Source organism: Anomaloglossus baeobatrachus, chromosome 1 (assembly GCF_048569485.1).
Source record: "Anomaloglossus baeobatrachus isolate aAnoBae1 chromosome 1, aAnoBae1.hap1, whole genome shotgun sequence".
In the NCBI taxonomy this organism is placed as follows: Eukaryota; Metazoa; Chordata; class Amphibia; order Anura; family Aromobatidae; genus Anomaloglossus; species Anomaloglossus baeobatrachus.
Window position 1 is genome coordinate 118,394,766 of NC_134353.1, and position 25,976 is coordinate 118,420,741.

Consider the following 25,976-nt stretch of genomic DNA (forward strand, 5'->3'; position numbering starts at 1 on the left):
TTAGGATGTTAGGTTTAAAAAATTTAGTAGCAATGTTTCATTTTTCAAGGAAATTTACAAAACGTATTTGTAGAGGCTTATTCAATTTTTAAGTGACTTTTTGGACCTAAACATTCGAAACTCCCCAAATTTAAAACCATTTTAAAAACAGCACCCCTCGACATATTGAAAACTGCTGTAAGATAGTTTATTAACCCTTCAGGTGTTTTTCAGGAATTAACACAAAGTGGAATAACAGGAATGAAAAATTCTATTTTCAAAACTAAAATGTTGCTGACATTTGCAAATGCAACGATAGCTGATAGACCCTTGGATTTTCATTGAAACCATCAGAAACACCCAATTATGATCTCAGGCTGCTGAGGGGTTAAAGTGGAGGTGGCAACTCTCTGTTAACTAGAGATGAGCGAATCTGAGGTTTGATGTTAGGATTTCGGAAACCGACTTAAAAAAAGCAGACAAAATTTGGGCTCAAAGTTCGAATGAGTTACGAGTGCAAACCACTCAAGCAAGCAGCATGGTGCTTGGGTATGAGAGGTGCTCGGCTCAGTGCGAGCCATATGCAGTGTTTGAATGGCTCACACTGGGGATAAAATCAGCGCGATCTGATGTAGTGTGGACACACAAACAAAAAAATAAATAATAATAATAATTTGCAAAACCCACACCCGCGCCCGGAAGTGTTCTGCTTATGGCTGGCAGCATGTGGGTGGAGCCATGATCTGCTCAATTACAGACTTCCATAGAGGTTCACATCAAGTTGAGGTCAAAAATCGAATCTTTTTAAGGTTCGAATGTACCTGGAAAACAGAACCACCGAAGGTTCGCTCATCTCTACTGTTAACCATCTAGATGTCACTGTCACTATTGATAGCAGCATAAAAGGCCCCATAGAGAATAAATGAAGCGACGTTCGGGCATCTGACCTGCTGCTCCACTTTCTAATCTATATATATAATTGCCTTATTCTGTCTGTCTGTCTGTCTGTCTATCTGTCTGTCTGTCTTGCTCCAAAATTGTGTCCTTACGGTGACACAAAGCTGATTGGCCGCTGGGCTCGCCATGGCCCCGCCCCCCGCACGGATTGGCCGCTCGCCCAGGCTGCGCCCCCACATGGATTGGCCGGCCGCTCGCCCAGGCTCCGCTCCCCCCACAGATTGGCCTCTCGCCCCGGCAACCTGCAGGCATTGGCAACTCGGCCACGCCCCGCCCCCCTCACGCAATGCACACTAGCTCTGGCCCCGCCCCCCCCACGCATTCCCCGAACCGACACGGTCACGGAGCCACGACTACCAGGTGAGTACTGTACCCCTGGGAGCCCACATCAGCGTACGCCGCCAAACCAGCCGACACATACCCTCGCATTGCTGGGGCTGGCCGGCGCATGCTGGTGTGGGCTCCCGTGCGAGCGGGGGACGAGATACGCTGGTAACCATGGTAGCATAGTTACCAGCGCATCAAGGTCCTGCAGCGGCGGAAAATACACACACGCACACACATAAGAGCACACACACACACATACACACACATCAGATCACACTCACTCTCACACACACCTCACACACACATCACATCGCATCCACACATCAAGGTCCTGCAGCGGCGGAACATACACACACACACACACATAACAGCACACACACACACATACACACACACACACACACACATCAGATCACACTCACTCTCACAGACACATCACATCGCATCCACATACTCACAACATCCTGGGATATCGCTTGCTTCTCGGCGGCGATACTGTGCTGTGAGCTTCCAGGACCTGCCGGAGGATCACATGGCCAGAAGCATGTGGTACCTCCGGATGTTGTGAGTATGAGCGCGTATGTGTAATATCGTCAATGTGTGTGTGCGTGAGTGTATGCGATCGGGTGTGTGTGAGTGTATGCGATCGGGTGTGTGTGAGTGTATGCGATCGGGTGTGTGTGTGTGTGTGTGTGAGTGTATGCGATCGGGTGTGTGTGTGTGTGTGTGAGTGTATGCGATCAGATCTGTGAGTGTCGGCAGAGGAGCACGGCGTGCTGGAGGAGGCTGGGAGGAGAAAGGCTGATCCTGGGGAAGGCTGGGATGGGGAGGCTGAGAGAAGAGAGGCTGATGCTGGGGGAGGCTGAGGCTGGGGTAGGCTGGGAGGAGAGAGGCTGATGCTGGGTACCGAAAAGGCTGATGCTGGGAGGAGAGAGGCTGATGCTGGGGGAGGCTGAGGCTGGGGTAGGCTGGGAGGAGAGAGGCTGATGCTGGGAGGAAAGAGGCTGATGTTGGGGGAGGCTGAGGCTGGGGTAGGCTGGGAGGAGAGAGGCTGATGCTGGGAGGAGAGAGGCTGATGCTGGGGGAGGCTGAGGCTGGGGTAGGCTGGGAGGAGAGAGGCTGATGCTGGGAGGAGAGAGGCTGATGCTGGGAGGAGAGAGGCTGATGCTGGGGACAGAAAAGGCTGATGCTGGGATGAGAGAGGCTGATGCTGGGGACAGAGAGGCTGATGCTGGGGACAGAGAGGCTGATGCTGGGATGAGAGAGGCTGATGCTGGGAGGAGAGAGGCTGATGCTGCGGGCAGAGAGACTGATGCTGCGGGTAGAGAGGCTGATGCTGGTGCAGCATGGGGGATGGAGCACGTTTGGGAGTGCGCAGCATGGGGGATGTAGCACGTTTGGGAGTGCGTAGCATGGCGGATGGAGCACGTTTGGGAGTGCGCAGCATGGCGGATGGAGCACGTTTGGGAGTGCGCAGCATGGCGGATGGAGCATGTTTGGGAGTGCACAGCATGGCGGATGGAGCACGTTTGGGAGTGCGCAGCATGGCGGATGGACCACGTTTTGGGAGTGCGCAGCATGGCGGATGGACCACGTTTGGGAGTGAGCAGCATGGCGGATGGAGCACGTTTGGGAGTGCGCAGCATGGCGGATGGAGCACGTTTGGGAGTGCGCAGCATGGCGGATGGACCACGTTTGGGAGTGCGCAGCATGGCGGATGGAGCACGTTTGGGAGTGCGCAGCATGGCGGATGGAGCACGTTTGGGAGTGCGCAGCATGGCGGATGGACCACGTTTGGGAGTGCGCAGCATGGCGGATGGAGCACGTTTGGGAGTGCGCAGCATGGCGGATGGAGCACGTTTGGGAGTGCGCAGCATGGCGGATGGACCACGTTTGGGAGTGCGCAGCATGGCGGATGGAGCACGTTTGGGAGTGCGCAGCATGGCGGATGGAGCACGTTTGAGAGTGCGCAGCATGGCGGATGAAGCACGTTTGGGAGTGCGCAGCATGGGGGATGCAGCACGATGGGGAGTGCGCAGCATGGCGGATGGACCACGTTTGGGAGTGCGCAGCATGGCGGATGTAGCACGTTTGGGAGTGCGCAGCATGGCGGATGGAGCACGTTTTGGAGTGAGCAGCATGGGAGATGGAGCACGATGGGGGGTGCGCAGTATAGGGGATGGAGCACGATGGGGAGTGCGCTGCATGGGGGATGGAGCACGATGGGGAGTGCGGAGTATGGCGGATGGAGCACGTTTGGGAGTGCGCAGCATGGCGGATGGAGCACGTTTGGGAGTGCGCAGCATGGGAGATGGAGCACGATGGGGGGTGCGCAGCATAGGGGATGGAGCACGATGGGGAGTGCGCTGCATGGGGGATGGAGCACGATGGGGAGTGCGCTGCATGGGGTATGGAGCACGTTTGGGAGTGCGCACCTCCCCCCAACACACACACACACACGCGCGAACACTGCACAACACACCACACACACACACAATGAGAACCACAAACAACTGCCCTACACAGACACCCACACACACAGACAACGCTGCACACACACAACACCCAACACACAAACACCGCGGCACACACAAATATACGCACATACCGCACAACACACACATTGCACAAAACATACCTCCCCCCAAAACACACCACACACACACAAACCGCGCAACACACACACAACGCTACAGACACACAGCGCTCCACAAACAACGCAACACACACAACACACATACAACACCGCTCTCACCCCCCGCCACACCCAGACAACACCCAGAACATGTACAGGCCCTACACAAACACTTGGTAACTACACACAACATCTATATATATATATATATATATAACAAAAATCATACATGAACTACACAATACGTAAATTCTAGAATACCCGATGCGTAGAATCGGGCCACCTTCTAGTGGGGATAAAAGATTCTTGTTGTGGATAAACATCCTTCATTCTGCAGAAAGGTTTGAGTCCCAGCAGTCGAACCTCAATGGTCAATAAGTTATCATCTATCTCCTGTGGATAGGTGACAACTTGTTTTAACCACACAACCCCTTTAAATGGGTTGTCTCAGCGCAAATTGACTAAATGAGGCCAACAATGCAACCTAAAAACCACCAAACAAGAACAAAGTGGTGCAGTGATTTTCCCCACTGACTACATATTTACCTTCATTAGAGTTAGTAGAATAGATACATTTAATTCCCACCCCATTGTCTGAAGTGCCCTCTGCCCGCATGGAACCATTCACATTTTGGTGGATTTATATAAACGAATAAACCATGCCCCTTTTTGGTCTCATACAACACAGATTTTCAGATTGCATGTGAAAACTCATAAAAGTCCCAGCGAATTCAGATTGTATCCTGGCATTTTTAAATTTTTATTTAGCATAATGTACCGTATATGAAAACGGTAATTGACTGTAACATGTAGGTATGTGATTCATTTTGCATACACAGTAAACTCCCAAATGTGGCACACCAAATTGTGTCACAATTTTGTAGTAATGAATAAAGATCCTATTAGTTATTAGAAAAACAAAAATTATAGATTACGGTAGATTAAAAGAATTTTCTCAAACATAAAGTACCGTCAAAAGTTTGGCCACACCTGTTCATGCAATTGTTTTCCATTGTCTTATTAGAATTATAGCTTTAGACTGGTGACAGCAAAACCAAGAAGAAACACAAATGACAAGAAGGGGTAAAGAAACTTATATGACACAAATTAGAATATGTGTTAAATATTAGATTCCTCAAAGCCCCCCTTTACTTTGATGAACCCTTAACATACCCCTTGACATTATCTCAAGCATCGTCATCAGGTAGTCATGACTTCCAAATTTTGTTAGATAATTTTTCATTAAACATTTTTGGTTCAAAGAAAATACATATACATGCAAATATGCAAAACAGTCTCTACCCCCCATCCAAACAATATCCCCTACCTGACTCAACATACAATATATTTATCTGTGCATTTATATATATATATATATATATATATATATATATATATATATATATACACATGAGGGGCGACCCAAAAGTAATGATAATCGGTTACTTCTATTGCACACAGAAATTAAAATAAAATGTTTTCTTCTCTCTTAGGTACCCACTGGTCCAGGAAAAAAAAAATCACTTAAATAGGCCACGATTCCCAGGAGCTACATTCATTTGAATATGAACTGCCGAGGAGTGCACATCAAAATGGAAAAAAACGAGCTCAGAGCTGTCATCAAATACCTCTGCTTGAAAAAAATGACTACCAAAGACATACACAGCGACTTGGTGGAAACATTGGGGGACTCTTCTCCTCCATATTCCACAGTTGCACGCTGGGCCAAGGAATTTAAGCTGGGAAGAACATCGACGGAAGATGAACATCGTGAAGGACGCCCATCCACGTCCCTCAATGAAGAAAAAGTGAAAAAAGTTGAAGACGTTGTATTGGCAGATCGAAGAGTGACCATCATGCATGTAGCTGAGGTCACAGGGATCTCATATGGCAGTATTCAAAGAATCCTTGCAAAAGAATTGCATATGAGAAAGGTCTCCGCGCGTTGGGTGCCAAAAATGTTAACCGACGAGCAAAAGAAGAAACGAGTTGACATTTCAAGAGCGAATCTCGAAAAGTTCCAAGCAGACAAGGAGAATTTTTTGTCACGTTTTTTGACCGTGGGCGAGACCTGGATCCACCACTTTGATCCCGAAACTAAACAACAATCGATGACATGGAAACGAGCCGACGAACCGACGCCGAAGAAATTCAAAGTGTCAAGCTCAGCAGGGAAGGTTATGGCGTCCGTTTTTTGGGACGCTGAAGGAATTATTATCGTGGACTATTTGGAGTAGGGAGCCACTATTACGGGCTCCTACTACGCAGAACAAATAAGATTGCGGGAGGCTATCAAGGAGAAAAGGCGCAGCAAACTGCGGGCTGGAGTGCTGTTTCACCAAGATAACGCGCCGGCTCACAAAGCTGTAGTTGTCATGGCAACCATTCAAGAAGCGGGCTTTGAACTGGTGGAACACCCCCCCTATTCGCCAGATCTAGCCCCCAGTGCCTTCTTTCTCTTTCCTCGCCTCAAGGAACACCTCCGGGGCACAAAATTTGACGACCATAGCGACGTGATAACCGCTGTTGGGGATTTTTTTGAGGGTCAAGATCAAGAATTTTTTTCGAAGGGAATTCTAAGTTTAGAAAAGAGATGGACTAAATGTATAGACTTGTTAGGAGACTATGTAGAAAAATATATTAATATATTCATTGTGTTTATTATTGATTATCATTACTTTTGGATCGCCCCTCGTATATATATATATATCTAGGCATAGATCGGAATGACTTCCAATTAACAGATATGCCTCATGATGAATCCATTTGTGGAATTCCTGGCCTTCAGAACATGTTTGCAACCATCAGGTGTGTTTTACGGAGGCAGTGTGGGTAGGCCGTTGGAAACAATGCTGAGCCCCTTTCCAAATCCGTTCCAAGTCACAAAACGGCAAAAATGACTCAACTAAGGGAAGTGCTGGTTCATCTTAACTTGATGACATGAAGGTCAGTCAATCCGGAACACTCCAAGAAATGTAAGGTACAGTCATAAAACTGATCAATCGCTATAATAAAACTGGCTTTCACGAAGACAGTCCCAGGAAAGGAAGACCAAGAATTACCTCTTCTGCAGATAATAAATTCATCAGACCTACCAGTATCAGAAAATACAAATTGACAGCTCCTCAGATAACAGCCCTCATAAATGATGAACAGATATCAAGTCTCAGACATCTCAACATCAACTGTCCAGAGGAGACAGCAAGAAGCCTTTATGGTCAAAGTGTCGCAAAGAAACTACTACTGAGGACCACAAAACAAAAAGAAACATTTTTTTTAGGCCAAACAACAGATGGTCTGGCCACTGGCATAGTGAAAATCTGTACAGTGGGCTCATGAGTAAAAATTGGAGATTATTGGTAGCAAGTGGGATGTCTGTGAGACGCAGAAAGGTGAGCAGATAGTTTCTAATTAAGTGGTGCCCATCATGAAACATGAAGGGTGGAGGCATAATGGTGTCAGGTTGTTTGCTGTGATTAATTCCAAATTCAATGAGCAGTTACCCAGCATGGCTAGCACAACATTCTACAAAAATATGCCATCTCATCTGGTATGCACTTACTGAGACCAGCATTTGTGTTACAACATGATAGTGAGGCAAATCACACCTTTAGGCAATGTAATGGCTTTGTGACCAAGGATGAAAGTTATGGAGAGCTGCCAGGGCTGACGTTAGGGCAGGGCACAATGGGCAGCTGCCCAGGGCCCCCACTCCCTTGGGTGTCTTCAGCAGGAGCTATACTGATAATAATTAGTGTAGCTTCCGATGTGGAAACTGCTTAAAGAACTTTGGTGACATCATGATCGTGTGAGCCATTCTAAGTGCCCATTGCTGCACTTACGACATAATCACAGGTTGCCAAAGGATTGCTTTGACAGCACTGGGTGTGCTGCAGAACTCTGTGCTTGTCATAGCAGTGCTCCTTTCACACCTGCCTGAGACCTGTGATTTTCACTATATGCAACAATGCTGTGGCATATAGAACAAGTGATAGGACGATCGCAGGTTATAATCCCCTAAGGGGACTATTCAAGTACAAAACTATGAAAAAAAAACGGGAAAAAACCCCCAAAACAAATCAAATCAACCCCATTAAAAATAACGATATTAAAAAAATTACACATATGTGGTATCGCCGAGTTTAGAAAAGTCCAAGCTATCAAAATGTAAAAATAATTAACCCAATTAGTAAACACAAAAATGTAAGAATGCCAAAATAGTTTTTTCGATCATTGTAATACCACAAATGTTGTGACAAGAGATCAAAATGTCATATCTTTCCTAACATGGTATCAATAAAAACAGCGTCTCGTCCTGAAAATAATAAGTCATCACACAGCTCCATCGATCGAAAAATCAAAACGTTATGGTTTTTGAGACGTGGCAAACCAACCCCCGGAATTTGTTATTTTTTTGCAAACTTCTAATGTTTTTTTCACAATTAAAATAATAAAAAAATTGGTCATGTTTGGTATTGCCGTAGTTGTACTCAGAAGCCGAATCATATTGCCAGGTCATTTTACCACAAAATGTAAACCGTAAGAATAATTCCTAAAAAAACCCATGTCAACCGTGCGGACATCACAATGTATGGGCTCCTGGTGGTATATATGTGTCTGTATGTAAGTGCTCTTTGTAGATATGTCTGTATGAAGGTGCTCTGCGTAGACATATTTGTGTATGTATGTGCTAAGTGTATACACGTGTGTTATATCTGTGTACACTGTGTGCAGAATTATTAGGCAAATGAGTATTTTGATCACGATACTTTTTATCCTAGTGCAAGCTGTATAGGCTTGAGAGCCAACTAGCAATTAAGCAAATCAGGTAATGTGCATCTCTGTAATGAGGAGGGGGGTGTGGTGTAATGACATCAACACCCTATATAAGGTGTGCTTAATTATTAGGCAACTTCCTTTCCTTTGGCAAAATGGGTCAGAAGAGAGATTTGACTGGCTCTGAAAAGTCCAACATTGTGAGATGTCTTGCAGAGGGATGCAGCAGTCTTGAAATTGCCAAACTTTTGAAGCGTGATCACCGAACAATCAAGCGTTTCATGGCAAATAGCCAACAGGGTCGCAAGCATAATGGGCAAAAAAGGTGCAAAATAACTGCCCATGAATTGAGGAAAATCAAGCGTGAAGCTGCCAAGATGCCATTTGCACCAGTTTGGCCATATTTCAGAGCTGCAACATTACTGGAGTATCAAAAAGCACAAGGTGTGCCATACTCAGAGACATGGCCAAGATAAGGAAGGCTGAAAAACCAACACCTTTGAACAAGAAACATAAGATAAAACGTCAAGACTGGGACAAGAAATATCTTAAGACTGATTTTTCAAAGGTTTTATGGACTGATGAAATGAGAGTGACTCTTGATGGGCCAGATAATTGGGCCAGAGGCTGGATCAGTAAAGGGCAGAGAGCTCCACTCCGACTCAGATGCGAGCAAGGTGGAGGTGGGTTACTGGTATGGGCTGGTATCATCAAAGATTAACTTGTGGGACCTTTTTGGGTTGAGGATGGAGTGAAGCTCAACTCCCAGACCTACTGCCAGTTTCTGGAAGACAACTTCTTCAAGCAATGGTACAGGAAGAAGTCAGAATCGTTCAAGAAAAACATGATTTTCATGCAGGACAATGCTCCATCAAATGCATCCAGCTACTATACAGCGTGGCTGGCCAGTAAAGGTCTAAAAGATGAAAAAATAATGACATGGCCCCCCTTGTTCACCTGATCTGAACCCCATAAAGAACCTGTGGTCCCTCATGAAATGTAAGATCTACAGGGAGGGAACACAGTACACCTCTCGGAACAGTGTGTGGGAGGCTGTGGTAGCTGCTGCACGCAATGCTGATCATAAACAGATCAAGCAACTGACAGAATCTATGGATGGTAGGCTGTTGAGTGTCATCATAAAGAAAGGTGGCTATATTGGTCACAAATTTTTGGGGGTTTTGTTTTTGCATGTCAGAAATGTTTATTTCTAAATTGTGTGCAGTTATATTGGTTTACCTGGTGAAAATAAACAAGTAAGATGGAAATATATTTGGTTTTAATTAAGTTGCCTAATAATTGTGCACAGTAATAGTTACCTGCACAAACAGATATCCTCCTAAGATAGCCAAATCTAAAAAAAAACCCACTCCTACTTCCAAAAATATTAAGCTTTGATATTTATGAGTCTTTTGGGTTGATTGAGAACATAGTTGTTGATCAATAATAAAAAAAATCCTCTAAAATACAACTTGCCTAATAATTCTGCACACGGTGTATACATACTGTATGTGTGTATAACATGCAGGGGATTCAGTCACATATTGTGTGTATGTATTATCCATTTCATTTATAAATCCCAAATGCACAGATAAGGAGTCATAGGTGTAAACATGTTGGCAGTCGCACAACGAATGAGCAAAATGCTGCTCATTCATCAGTGATTGGATTGTTTATGGCGGAACAAAAATCACTGTTCTCAGCAGCACACTGCAGACTGCAGAAATGCTGCTTATAACATGATACTGTGGGGAACAGCTTGACCTACTAGTGATCGTTCTGTGCCCATCATTCTTCCTCTTCCTGTGTAAAGAGGATGGGAAACAAATGCTGAAACACTTCAATATTGTCAATCACACTCGTTTAATGGTCTGTACTCGTTGCATTTACAGTAAATGTAACCTAAATGTTGGAGTGTGATGGTGCAATATCTGAGCATATAGGGCCCCACTTTAATCTTTTTTTCCAGGGCTAATTTATCTAAAACCTGCCCTGAACAATGCATCAAATGATATGGCCACTTCAATCACCATCTCAGCCCAATTGGGATGGTGTGGGGTGACTTGAATCACAGAATGAATGCAACGCAGCCAGCAAGGGTTCAACATCTCTGGGAACTCCTTCAAGACTGTTGGAAGCCATTCTATACCAGGCTTTACACGCTGCGACATTGCTAGCCGAGGCTAGCGATGTCGAGCGTGATAGCACCCGCCCCCATCGTACGGCCGATATGTGGTGATCGCTGCCGTAGCTAACATTATCGCTACGGCAGCGTCACACGCACATACCTGCCTAGCGACGTCGCTATGATCGGCGAATCGCCTCCTTTCTAAGGGGGCAGTTTGTTCGGCGTCACAGCGACATTACTAAGCGGCCGCCCAATCAAAGCGGAGGGACGGAAATGAGCGGGACGAACATCCCGCCCTCCTCCTTCCTCCCTCATTGCTGGCGGGACGCAGGTACGGAGAGGTTCCCCGTTCCTGCGGTGTCACACGTAGCGATGTGTGCTGCCGCAGGAACGAGGAACAACATTGTTACTGCAGCAGCAACAATAATTTTGAATAGGGGGATGTCACCGATTAGCGATTTTCAACTTTTTTGTAACGATTCAAATTCGCTAATAGGTGTCACACGCAACGACATCGCTAACGCGGCCGGATGTGCGTCACAAAATCCGTTACCCCAACGAGATCGCTTTAGCGATGTCGTAGCGTGTAAAGCCACCCTATGTGACTATCTGATGAAGCTGGTGGAGAGAATAACAAGGGTCTGTAAAGCTGTCTTCAGAGTAAAAGGGAGGTACTTTGAGGAGTCTATGATTTTACACATATAATTGTTTCTTTACTACTTGTTTCCATGTTTTCCTTTGTGGTTTTGCTATCTTCAGTCTGAATTTACACTATGCATATTCCAATAAGAACAAGGAAAGCCAGTTCATGAACAGGTGCATCTAAACCTTTGACCGGTACTGTATATTATCAGCAAATTAGATCATTTCTTTCAGTAATACAGTAAGGCAGGTTTTACTTTCACTTTGTGTGTTCAAAATCTAATGAGATTCTCTTCTCAGGGAGATACCAATAGGGAGGGGGAGCCAATTCTATACATCATTTGAATGGTAAAATGGAGAGGCATCGGCGGGTGCTCATATTTTTTGTTTACATCTGCCCATGCGCTCCTGCCGCTCATAATCCTCACTTCAATAAAATGGTGCTGGAGATCAGGGTCCCAATTCTAAGAATTTCAGCCCCCAGCTATCGGGCTTTTTCTTAGGTCGGTATCAAAATTGGGGGGACCACACATCGTTTTTTTTTTTTAATTATTTATTTAAATAATTAAAAAAAAAAAAGCGCCGCATGTCGTTTCTCTTATTTTGATACACAGTCAAGATAAGCGCAGGGCTGGAGGCTGCAGCTGTGGCCATGGGCTTTATCCGTGCCGGGTATCATAATACAGGGGGATGGTGCGCCAAATAAATTATTTATTTATTTTTATACCACGATACTGACCCGCAGACAGCGCGTGTCATACAGGCTGGGGGCACGTCTGACTGCCACCAATCAGAGATGCTAAGACGGCCAGTGGACGGGGAAAGCAGTGCATATGGAACAATGATGAGCAGCACCGGAAGTGAAGGAGAGGCCGCAGGAGCAGTGTGCAGCCGCGACTGACCCTCGATAAGTATGAAGCGTTTGCTTAATTCTTATTTTCTTTGTTTTTACTTTATTTTTTTTTAACTTTCGAGTCTCGGATCCAGATCAAACACCTGGAATCCCAGGCCCAGACTTAAGAGGTTTATCCTATTGATAGATTCCCTTTAAAGGGAACCTGTCACGTGGACAAATGCTATTAAGATATGGGGTTAATCTGCAGTTTAATTGCATACTGAACCTGCCCAGCACCTGCACATTAAACTCCACTGCCAGGAGGCAATGATCTTTAAGTCTCTTGGCAGTGTTCTGTTTTCAGTCATGGAGGCAGTGCGAGCGGTTCAGTTACTGATCTGTGTATGTAGAGTGCCAGCTGTAGCCACACCCCCTGCAATGACTGACAGCTGGCTCTAATGCTGTGCGACTGTCAGTCAGTGCAGGGGGCGTGGTTACAGCTGTCGCTCTCCAACACAGAAGAATGACTGAACCCACGCCGGCAACGCCCCCGTGACTGAAACTGGAATGGTGTTGGGAGGATTAAAGTTAATTTCCTCCCAGCAGCGGGGTTGAATTTGCAGGCGCCATTTTTCAACGTGACACGATCCCTTTAAGATTTGTCACATCAAGCATAACTCTTGTCTAAGATCAAGTAAATCTGTAGAAACTACACCATTATTTGTATTCTTATTATAAAGCTGACTGTAAACCTACACATCTGGAATATGGGATCTAGTTTTGGGCTCCACATTTTAAAAAGGACATTCAGAAGTTAGAGTCAGTTCAAAGGCAGGCAACTAGACTACTACATGGAATGGAAGGCCTCACATATGATGACAGGTTGAAAAAGTTAGATATGTTTAGCTTAGAAAAAGTCATCTCAGAGGAGATCTCATTTATATGTATAAATACATGCGTGGTCAATATAAAGGACTGGCACATGACTTATTTATTCCAAAGACAATACTAAGGACCACGGGGCATACACTGCGAGTGGAAGAAAAGCGATTCCGACAGCTAAAAAGGAAAGGGTTCTTTACAGTTAGAGCAGGCAGACTGTGGAATGCCACAAGAGGTAGTAATGGCAGATAATATAACAGCTTTTAAAAAAGGGCTGGATGATTTCCTCAGTACACAAAACATTGTTGGTTATAAATGACTTAGTGACCAAATGTAGAACTGGTGGAGGAAGGTTGAACTAGATGGACCTAGGTCTTTTTTTTCAACCTAAGTAACTATGTAACTATATATCATCAAGAAATGACAGATCAGAATTATTAGACTTTTAGTAACAGGAAATTTTTGGGGTGCATCTTCCTGTAAGCCACATAATTTTTTTTTTAAACAGACAGAGCAATAATACCAGCAGAATAGATGTATCATATGAAACCTAGAAAAGGAAGCACCAGATGTGAGATGAGATTTACACTGAGTGAAAAGATGCAGTACCTCTGAGACATGTAACTTTAACAGGATCCAGGGGACGTCTTTCAGGACCAGAGTCTCCTGTCTGCACTGACCTTTTCCTTTTCCCAAGGCCACATGAGTATTTAAGCTCATCAGTTGTGAAAACAAATCTTATGAGGTATCGGAGGAGCCGCCTTCCATCTTTCTTGGAGGAGTTGACTGCCTCATCCCATTGTTTACCGGTTATGTATACTGGGTAGTTGTTCAGCAGCTGTTTGCTGCCCTGTGGAGGTAACGGACACGGGAAGTGTTAGGTATGAAGACATTTCTAACAAGGTTTAACTTCACTAAATGTAAGTATTCAATAACATAACACTGATCTCCAACCGGTGTTTCTCCAGCTGTCGGAAAGAATTTCCAGCGTGCCCGTACCGAAATGGCGTGCTGGGAGTTGTAGTTTTTCAACAGCTGGAGAACCACAGTTTAGAGATCGCAGTCTGAAATATTGTCTTATGATGTAAATCATCCTTGTACATATTAAAGCAATTTAAAAATCTGTATTTATATGGCGCCAACATATTCCGCAGGACCTTATTACACAAATGTGTTTTTCTTTACCTCCCGGGATGGCTCGTGCGAGATCACCAGAAAAAACAAACAAACAAAAAAGCCTTTATGGTAACTCAGGGATAATCTAATAAATTATGAAAAAAACACCTTTGACACTCTCAAACAGAAATATCAGAAATATAGACAATGGCACATATATACACTATATGAGCAAAAGTATTACAACGCAGTTCTTATTGCTCAGTCCCATTACCACAGATATATAACATCCAGTACTCCACTTTGCTCTCTACTGATCACTTACCCCAGGGATTCTGTGTAAATCCCAAAAACCGCGATTCAGATAAAACCCCTTGATGGAACCACTCACTATAACGAGGCAGGTGGAGATGCTTTCAACTGGTTTCTGTTCGAGTGGTGTCACATTATTTTAGGTGTTGCAAGTGTGATGTGTGCACGCCCATAAAGATGGACATCACCAGAACAGACACCAAAAGGAGTCCAAAGCAACTGCATTATAATAGTCAGTGGCTCCATCGGGGGTCTCATCTAAATTGTCCTTTTGTGAGATTTAGAAAGAAACCTCATCATACGTGCTTAGTGTAGAACACAAGAATTTGATCCTGGTCTTATACTGAAAGTGATCAAAAAATGTTATTTACCCCAATAAAAGGCCAAACTTATCTCACACAAAACTAGTCCAAACTGAAGTTCGTCATCTGTCACTGGAAATAGAAGTGCCCACGTTACTTAGAAAACAAAGACTGTGGAAAAGCAACCTCACTCCAAACCCCCCAAATAAAATCCTGAGAAATCTGCTCTCCAAAATCCAAATGCCCTCCTGTTGTGAATGTTAGTTATGTTTTGGCTGCTGGGAGGCTCTCTCTGGTGGCCAGGAATGGTTTGGACTTGGACCAGGTGTGTTGTGCAATGGGTGTTTCCTTTGCTAACTCTCTGCTTATTTAAATCCTGGTCTGATTGCAGGCTGTTGCAGGATGTCAGTTGTTCTTTGTATCTCCAGCCTGCTTCATCCTGCTTTACACCACATCTATCCCAGATAAGTGCTTGCTCTTTATTTATTGTCTGGTTCTTTTGCTTATCTGGGTTTGTCATTTGCTGTGGTTGTTTTCTGTTTATTTGCATGCAGGGATTTTCCCCCTCAGTGGTTTGTTGGGGAACTCCCTGCAGTTCTGTGTGGAGTATAGCTCCTTTGAGTCCATGTGTTTGTGGCTTGTTGAATTTGTTATGATTCTTGTTTTCTGTTCATTGGTATGACAAGGGCACCTGGTATAGGACGGAGTTCAGATCGTGCGATCTGAGGGCCTTTTTGTACTATCAGGAAGTTGGTATTTTGCAGGTTTTTTCTCTGGCCACCATCAGTCCCTTTCCTGTCCTTTCCTATTTTAGTCAGAGGGGGCCTCACCTTTTGCTAATCCTTTCATCAATCTGTGTATTGTGTTTTTCCTATATCACCGCAGTCTTTTAATGTGGGGGGCTTGCTATTCTTGTCTATTTTCTGAGGCAGAGAGTTATTCATCTTTCCTACCGTTAGGATAGTTAGTTCTCGGGCTGGGTTCGCGGTACACAGGATGTTAGTTCACCCCTCGGCTACTTCTAGTTGTGATGGTTAGTAAGGGGATGGTGGCCAGATTAGTTGCCAATGCTCTTGTCACCTTTTGCCAATGATTTGTGGTGGTCTTCCATGGTTCCGGATCATAACACCCTCCTCCTTCTGGGGTTCATGTCACCACCAGGAGCACAAGCAGAGTGCAATGTATAGGCAATAATGTGGTATATTTGAAATTCTCCAGAAACAAAACGCAAGGCATAGATGTTACAAAATAGTCACTGCAGCCCTAAATGAATTCACTAGAGAGTTGCAATTTTGTTTCTGGGGCTGTTTCTGCTGGCTTGGCACATAAGGGGCTCAGCAAATGTTGCCCAAAACTATTCAAGCAAAGTCTGTGCTCCAAGAGCCAAATTGTGTTCTGACAACATATGGGACATCACCACGTTTGTGAAAAAATAATGCAATAATTTGTGGGGTCCAGCTTCACTTTTTAACCCCTGTGTAACTGACAAATTTGCAGTTAACAAAAAACTTAAATATTTACCACTAAAATGTTGTATCTTCACGTCCCAATGTTATAACATTTTGTAAAGGGTTAAAAATACTCACTACACAGCTAAATTAATTCCTTATGCAGTGATGTTTCCGATATGGGGTCACTTTTGGGGTTTCTGCTGATCCGGAACTTCAGGGGCTCGGCTAACAAAGGCCACAATCTATTCAAGTGGAATCTGAATTTTTAAGGCCAAGTCGCTCTCTTTCCCATCCGATCCGTGCCGAGTGCTTAAACAGTAGTGTACATCCACATATGGGGTACTGCCACATTTGGTAAAAATTGCATAACAATTGTATTTTATTTTTTCTCCTATTACCCCATGTGGGAATTTAAACTTTTACGTTAAAGTAAAATTAAAACCCTAAGTTTTTCATTTTCACGTCCCAACCTAAAATTCTATTATATAGTTTGAGGGTTAAAAAGTCTCACCATCTACACTGGCAGAATCAGAACAGAGAATATCTGACTCGAAGGAGACAATACTGGCTATGCAAGAACAAATAGCAGCTCTAGTGAAATCTAATGAATACCTGAAAGATAAGGCGGAAGATTTGGAAAACAGGTCGAGACACAACAACCTACGTATAGTGGTGTTACCAGAGTCGGTGACGATGGGGCAGTTGGATAATATATGTGAGCTGGAGTTACCGCAGGCCCTGGGCATAAAGGTGAAATTCAGAGTTGAAAGAGCCCACAGAGTGGGTCCACTGAGACAACAGGAGGCGAATAAGGGAGAGGGCCAAAACTCAAACAAGAAAACCCCGATAAGAGCCAGAGAGGTGATAGTCAAATACCTCGATTATAAGCATAAGGAGGAAATATTGAGGGCCTTTAGAGAACAAAAGCGTCCACTACAATATCAAGGCAACAGACTGCTGATTTTTGGAGATTACTCAGCCGAAGTATCCAGAAGGAGAAAAGAATTCAGCAAAATTTGCTCGTTTTTGTACAACAAAAAAGTAAAATGCCAGTTATTATACCCTGCTACACTGAAAGTTAGAAACCCCAATGGTTCGTTTGCATACTACAAATACTACAAAGAAACAGAAAACATTCTCATGGCAGAGCTCGACAAGACTAGGTCAGAAAGGCAAGAAAAATGATCTAGTGGAGAAGAGAATTACAGAAGAGGATCCCCCACGAGCCCAGGAAAAGATGTGGGACATCTTGGGGACAAAAGCGAGTCGAGACCAGGGAGGAAAGGAGACTAAGTCCAGGTTAACAGCATAATTCTTGCCCGGAACACAGGGAACAACCCATGGAGAGAAGCCATGATACCTGAACTGGAACTCACTCATTGTTTTTCCTTTTTTGTCTGTTTGGTTTTCTTCAAACGTCATGGCGACGACGACGAGAGGCGTTGAGGAAGATGCGTTAAGGAGACAGATGGGAAGGTGAGAGGGGGAGGAAAAAGGAAGGAAAAAGGAAGGAAAAAAGAAAAAAAAAAACTTACCCCAACGTCTGTGCCCCCTCCTTCTGCCCTCTCTCCCCTTTTTTTTTTTCCCTCTCTCCTTTGGGCAGGAATCTCATCCAGATTCAAATGAGATGGGCTTGTTCTAAGCGGACTGATGGCTACCTGGAGTCAGAGATAAGTTGGACTTGAAACTCTTGTTGAGGTTTTGACATACTGTGCTAATTCTTGCATATTTTTTAAAGGCTTATTCATGCTAGTCCGGGGATAGAAAATGTATTTTATGGGGGTTGACTAGGGAGTTACATATTTTGGCTAGGAATAGGGGAGGTCACCAACGTGGTGGAAAGCACCGTGGAGTTCTCGGAAGGGAAAATATGTTTTACAGTTACTTGCTTTTTGTTGGATGTGCAAGGGGAGGTAAGGGAGTGTCGATTCTGTGATACCATCCGTGATTTTAGTGTCAAACGTCTCGTCTTCCTTGATGCAGGGGCCCATAGGGAAGAGAGCAGTAAAAGCAGAATACACAGGTAAACATGTTACAAATAACTACGTGGAATATTAAAGGTCTGAGATTACCTAACAAACGAGCAATGAGATTAAGACATCTGAAAAGACCAAAGACGGACATTGCCTTATTTTACATGAAACCCACCTGGGGGGAAAGGACTTTTTCCGCATGAAAAAACATTGGGTGGGGACCGTTTATGGGGCAGCAGCACAAGGTAGGAAAGCAGGCACTATGATTCTAATAAATAAACAGCTCAGTCATGAGGTAGTGGCACATGAGGCAGACGATCAGGGAAGGTGGCAGCACTTAATAATCGTCAGTCCAGCAGGTAAACTCAGTATATATGATGTTTACGGCCCAAATTCACAACAAATCACATTCCATGATGGCATAAAGGCCACCATATTAGCAGATGGGGAGGCTAACATTATAGTAGGAGGTGATTTTAACACAGTCCCAGACTCAGCTGAAGATAGGAGGAGGGGTGAGGAGGGGTCAGGTAATGTGGGCAGGAGTTTAGACAATAGGGATGTAACATTAGAAGATGTTGGACTGAAAGACATCTGGAGACTAACCCACCCACATGACAGAGAGTATACGCACTTCTCTCATCCTCATGACAGCTGGTCACGTATTGACCAGTTCTGGATCTCGCAAGATTTAGTGAGTGGAACGCAAGACTGTGTGATAGAGAATATGGTGATTTCTGACCATAGTCCGGTGAGATTAGGCATTAGAGAAAAATTCAGGAGAGGAACAGATATCATATGGAGATTCTCATCGTTCCTTCTCAGGCAAGATAATTTTCACAAGGTGCTACAAGAGTGGTGGCGAGAATTTGCAGAGGACAATAAGGAACATAGAGAGTCCCCAGTGCAATATTGGGAAACGGCAAAAGCGGTCTTAAGGGGCCGTCTGGTGGAGTATGTGGCCATGATCAAACGGAAAACTAATGAGAATTATAACTTCCATAGCGAAGCAGTGCGGGTAGTGTCGCGGGCGGGGAGGATGCCGTCGCTGCTGCGCTCTCGCTAACGCTCGGGTCCGGCGCTGCTGCGGCTGCTGCTTGGTGGCTCGAGCGGTGGGCCGGATCCAGGGACTCGAGCAGCGCTCCTCGCCCGTGAGTGAAAAGGGTGGTTGGTTTGGGGGATTTAGTCCGTGACGCCACCCACGGGTCGTGGTGAAGATGGGCACCACCGCTGCTGGTGATGGGGATCCCGGGAGCGATGGTAGGGAGCAGCTGGGATGTTGTTTTCCCCCTCCGTGGGTAGGGGTTGGTGGTCCCGGGGCCCGGTGATCTGACGGGGAGGCTGGGTTGGTGAGGTGCAGGTTTGCAGGGACAGCGCGGCGCGGTGCCGGATGGCACGGGTGTACTCACTCAGTAAGAGATGCACAAAGTCCTCGGTACACCAAACGGCTGGATGGACGGGTCCCGCAGCCGGCTGCAGTGTCTCTCCCCGGACAGGTGATGGCAGCTGTCTTTCCCTGCACCTTGATGTACTTAGTTGACTACTATGGATCCCCAACGGTAGTCCGCTCCCCGGTGTATGGATGCCGAAGGAGCCCATTTGCCCGCAGGCGCTGGCCCTTGGGTCTCTAGCCTTAGGCGGTAGCTGTATACCCTCACGGTGTGGGCGGTTGCCTTCTATCGGGTCTTTGGTTGTTAGGAAACCCCTGGGGTTCCGGTCACACGCGGATTTGACTATTGTCGGCGGCTCCAAGCCTGGTCGGGGTCCGATGGCCCTGCCTGTGTGTGCTGGCTTCACTTCACTCCCCGGTCGGTACCGGCGGGCCAACGCCCGACCCTGGTCCTACGGTTCCGCGTTGCTTCACCACTCCTGCAGACGGCCACCACCGTCTGCCAACCTTGCTGTCAGTGCCTGGGCCACAAACCCAGACACCCAAGTGTTTATTCCTCTCACTTCCACCTCCTGGACTAAACTGTTCTTTTCCCGCCTCCAGGCCTGTGAACTCCTCGGTGGGTGGGGCCAACCGCTTGGCTCCGCCCCACCTGGTGTGGACATCAGACACTGGAGGGAGGCAACAAGGGTTTTGTTTGGCTGATATCACTGTCTAATGGGGGCGGGGGTGTTTGTGTGTTATCTGTGACAACCTGGCTAGTCCAGGGCGCCACAGTAGCATATACAAATATGTGGCAAATAGATCTCCCATGGCAAAAGGTAGATGGCTGGAGGCAAAAGGGGGATTTGATGAATGGGCCAAAAAAAAGGAACAACTATTTTGGGCACACAAGGAGGTTGACTTACATAGGTTTGGCAATAAGGCGGGGAGGATGTTGGCTGATTTGGCAAGGGGCAACAGAAAAATGACAGTGATCTCTAAACTTAAAACAAGGGGGTGGAGGTGACTACGGATCCTAAGGACATTAATAAATTGCTGGGAGGTTATTATAGAAAACTATATGGGTCGGGGAATAACGACATGACTGACGAGGCAGAGTGGCTAAGACAAGCCCAAATGCCTAGCTTGACGGAGGAAGATTTGAGTGCCTTAAACGCAGATATCACAGTAGAGGAGGTGATGAAAACAATTGGGGAGCTTAACACCAACAAGGCACCGGGACCTGACGGTTTTAACAGTGAATTCTCTAAGGCTCTGAAGGATCTGATCTCGCCAGATCTAACCTCAGTCTTTAATGCATTCCTGGGAGGGATGGAAATACCCAAAAATTCCAACATAGCATACATTAAATTACTCCCCAAGGGAACCAAAGACCTGGAAGATCCCTCTAGTATAGACCCATATCACTCATAAATCAGGATTTAAAAATAATGTCCAAGATCATGGCTAACAGACTGGCCGAGATATTACCTAGGATCATTACGGACCACCAGGTGGGGCTTATTAAGGGGAGAAATGCTGTTACCAATATCCGGAAGACAATTCTAGTGGTAGACGCGGTTAGACTGGGACTCACTGAGGGAGGGGCCAGACCTGCCTTAGTTACAATTGACGCAGAAAAAGCGTTTGATAACGTAAATTGGAGGTGGTTAGACAGGGTAATGGAGGCCACAGGGATTGTAGGCAAGATGAGACTTTACGTTAGAAACCTTTATGCCATCTCGGGAGCTAGGGTACACACTCCGGGCTTTCTATTAGACGTGTTCCCTTTGATGAAGGGAACAAGACAGGGTTGCCCGCTATCTCCCCTTTTATTCAACCTGGCAATCGAACCGCTGTCAAGAATACTGCAGGGACAAAATAGCTTTAAAGGGATCAAGATAAGGGGTTTAGAGATAAAGACAGCGGTTTTTGCTGATGACATCATACTTTATATGAGAAAACCCAGTACGGATTTGCCACAGACTCTTGCCTTGATTGAAAAATTTGGTTCATTCTCAGGTTTTAAACTGAACAAAAAAAAATGCAAGATCATGTTTCTAAAAGGGCATCATGGGACAATGGGGGGAAAAGTAAGGGATGGCTGTCTATGTGGAATTCCTATAGCACAGTCATCAATCAAATATCTGGGAGTACATATAGGAAGAACGGTGGAAACAATATACAAGTTGAACTATGGCCTGCTAATCAGGAAAATTATAGCTCAATTACAGGGATGGAAAGGTCTGCCACTTTCATTACTGGCAAGATGTCACCTGATAAAGATGATGAGCTTCCCTAGGCTGCTGTACCCCTTCCAGACGACTCCGCTACTGCTAAAACTGAAGGATGTGAACAAGCTCAACTCAGCGTATGCAGAATTTGTGTGGAGGGGAAGGAAACCCAGAATGAAGTTGCGTACGCTGATGAAGTCAGTGGAGGAGGGAGGACTAAACTTTCCAGACGTTCGAGGGTATAATCTTGTATGTATCATGAGACATGTGATTGATTGGGTGAGAGGAACAAGTAGGCACTCAGACCATGTCATTGAAACCAAATATACGTCACCATGGGATCTGACATCCATTCTGCACTCTCCACTATCCAGGATTGAAGGACACATAAGGAACTCAATTGTATTCCGAGACAACATGCTAACCTGGAAGTTGGTAAGGAAAAAACTGGGGCTCTCATGTAAAGTGTCCAAGTACTTGAACCCCTGGGCATCCCCAAATTTTCCCCTGGGACGAGAAAACAAGCTATTTACTAGATGGAAAGAGAAGGGAGTCAGGAGAATGATAGATGTTATGAATGTGGAGGACATGAGGTGGATGACAGGTCGGGAAGTGTTGGATAAGTACAACCTTAATAGCTCACATATTATCCAATATGAACAATTGAAGTATGGAATAAGAGACCTTGGTGTGATTGGAAGAGAATTGAATAGAAGTTTGATTGAGCCATTATGGGTTTCAACATACCAGGAAGGGATAGGTGGTGTCCTAAGTGTCAAAAAGAGAAAACAGATATGCTACATGGGTTATGGGAATGGGAGACAATCGCTAGGTTCCGGAAACAAGTCAAGCTATTTGCCCAGTCAACATGGGAATTTTTAGCAATCTAGACTAAAGGCTACTTTACACACTGCGATATCGGTCCCGATATCGCTAGTGTGGGTACCCGCCCCCATCTGTTGCGCGACACGGGCATATCGCTGCCCGTGCCGCACAACATCGCGCAGACTCGTCACACATACTTACCTGTCCGGCGACGTCGCTGTGACCGGCGAACCGCCTCCTTTCTAAGGGGGCGGTCCGTGCGGCGTCACAGCGACGTCACTGAAACGTCACTGAACCGCCGCCCAATAGCAGCGGAGGGGCGGAGATGAGCGGGACGAAACATCCCGCCCACCTCCTTCCTTCCGCATAGCGGCCGGGAGGCAGGTAAGGGGAGCTTCCTCGTTCCTGCGGCGTCACACGCAGCGATGTGTGCTGCCGCAGGAACGAGGAACAACCTCGTTACTGCTGCAGTAACGAGATTTGAGAATGGACCCCTGTGTCGCCGTTTAGCGATTTTGCACGTTTTTGCAACGATGCAAAATCGCTTATCGGTGTCACACGCAACGGCATCGCTAATGCGGCCGGATGTGCGTCACGAATTCCGTGACCCCAACGACTCCGCATTAGCGATGTCGTAGCGTGTAAAGCCCGCTTTAATGGTGTGGATTTTCCACTCCTTTGAGGGAGGAGTGAGAGGGGGATCGAGCTCGCAGGAAAAGAGGAAATATGCAATAGTGCATGATATAGCCATGATAGCCAAACGTTGCATCTTAAAACACTGGATTCAAAGGGAGGGCCCATCCTTAAAGGAGGTTGTGGGCGACTACACAACCTTCTGAAGTTGGGAAAACTAGAAGCGGAGAGGGATAAAGAAGGGTTGACAGCCAAGTTTTTTGGGAGATGGAGAAATTTTATTGAAAGCCAATTCACACAAGGAGAAATAAATAATCTGATGGCACTTTTTGTTCACTCGGAGTGGTATCTCCTGAGTGATATCCAGGATAGCCTGGGTAAATTGAGAACTACCTATTAGGGGGCTCTGGAGGGAGGGGAAGACGAGACTGTTGGGAATACTAAGGCATGCCAGCAAAATTGAAATCATTTAGGGACGACACAGAGATTTAACGAATTGTATTACATATGTTATATATCATTACCTCTGTTTAGGTTTAATGTTATTGTATACTATCTTAAATCAAAGAGCAACATGGAATTCCAAATTGGGGTACCACCCCTTTGTATGTCACATTATGTCAGACGAATGTTCTTTTGCAACGATATTTTGTCATGTTTTTACAAATTTGAAAAATCAATAAAAAACGTTTGGAAAAAAAAGGCTCACCACACGAATATATAAATTCTATGAGGTTTAGTTTGCCAATTTGGTTCACTTGTGTGTGTTTCTGCTGTTTTAGTACCTCAGGAGCTCTGCAAAAGCAATATGGTCCAAATTTGTGTTCTAAAAATTCAATGGCGCTCTTCACCATGTCATGTGCACAAACAATGATTTTTGACCACAAAGGATCACTGTGTTTGGGAGAAATTGCATAACAAATTATGGGGTCCATTCTCTCCTATTACCCCTCGTTTAAATTATAAATTTGGTGCTAAAACAAAAAAAAATATATGTTTTCACATCTAAATGCTATAAAGTTTTGTGAAACTTGTAGGTTAAAAATGCTCAGTACACCACTAGATAAAATCCTTAATTTGTCCAGCTTCCAAAGTTGGGTCACTTGTGGGGGGTTTCTGTTGTTTTGGTATGTCTGGGGCTATGCAAATTAGACCTGGCATTTGCAATCTATTACAGCCAAATTTACGCTTCAAAATTCAAATAGCGCTCTTTCATTTCCGAGCATTTTAGTGTTTTACAACATCTGAGGTATCATTGTGTTTGGGAGAAATTGAGTAACACATTATGGGATCCATTTTCTCTTATTATCCACTGTTAAATTACAAAATAGGGACTTAAATAATGTTTTAGCAGAAAAAGTAATTTTAGTTTTCACATCCATATTTTAAAAATTTCTGCATCTACAGGTACAATATGCTAGATGAATTCCCTGAGAAGTCTAGTCTCCAAAATGGGGGTTACTTGTAGGGATTTATGCTGTTTTGGTACTTTAAGGGCCCTGCAAATGAGCCATAATGTCTGCAATCTATTTGAGCCAAATTTACACTTCAAATATTAAATGTCGCTTTTTCCTTTGTGAGCCCTGTCGCTCAAAAGAAAGTTTCTAATAAACTGTGGGGTCCACTATTTCATGTTATCTCTTCCTAAAGTGAAAAATATAGGGTTAAAGCAACATTTTCATAAAAAAAATGTAATTTTTTCAATAAGATGACCTAATGTTATCAATTTCTCTGAAGTACCTGTGGGTTCAAAATGCGCACTATACACCTGGATAAAATCCTTGAGGGGTGTAGTTTCCAAAATGAGGTCAATGAGGGGGGTTTGTGCTGTTTAGGTACCTTAGAGGCCCTGAAAATATAACATGGTGCCCGCAATCTATTTCAGCCAAATTTGTGCTCCAAAATTCTATTGCTGCTCCTTCCCTTATGAGCCCTCCCGTTTGTCTAAACCAGTATGTCTCAACTCCAGTCCTCAAGACCCATCAACAGATCATGTTTTCAGGTTTTTCTCAATATTAGACAAGGTATAATTCCATCACCTGTGCAATATTAATGAAAACCTGAAAACCTGATGAGGAAAACCTGAAAACATGATCTGTTGGTGGGTCTTGAGGACTGGAGTTGAGAAACACAGAGGTTTCTGACCACATGTGGGGTATTAACGTGCACAAAATTAACTGAGTAACAAATTGTGGGGTCTATTTTCTTATAGTATCCCTTGTAAAAGTGAAATATTTGGGACTAAAGCTACATTTTAGAGAAAAAAATACATTTTTTTTTTCATTCTACTTTACATTAATTCCTGTGTAGAATCTGAAGGGTTAACAAATTTCCTGACAGCAGTTTTGAAGTACTTGATTGGTGTAGTTTTTAAAATGGTATCACTTTTGGGGAGTTTCCAATATATAGGGTCCTCAAAGTCTATTTAATCTGAATTGATCCCTAAAGAAACCGGTTATGTAAATTTCTTGAAAAAAAATTGCTGCTAAACTTTTAACCCTTCTAACATCTAGACAAAATAAAATAATGTTTGAAAAATGAAGCAGATGTAAAGTAGATATATGGTAAATGTTATTTATGAATTATTTTGTACAGTA

The 25,976-nt window shown here is 44.7% G+C and overlaps 1 protein-coding gene across 2 annotated transcripts in view; it reads right to left on the bottom strand.

The window, feature by feature from the left end:
* The window catches only part of BEND4 (BEN domain containing 4), a 209,058-nt gene that overhangs the window by 26,057 nt on the left and 157,025 nt on the right, over positions 1–25,976 (bottom strand). Inside the window, exon 4 of one of the 2 annotated variants that reach the window (XM_075333957.1) lies at positions 13,771–14,011. In XM_075333957.1, the coding sequence (XP_075190072.1) occupies positions 13,771–14,011 (241 nt within the window). The remainder of the gene's footprint in view (positions 1–13,770; positions 14,012–25,976) is intronic. The other variant, XM_075333963.1, reaches the window with a different exon arrangement.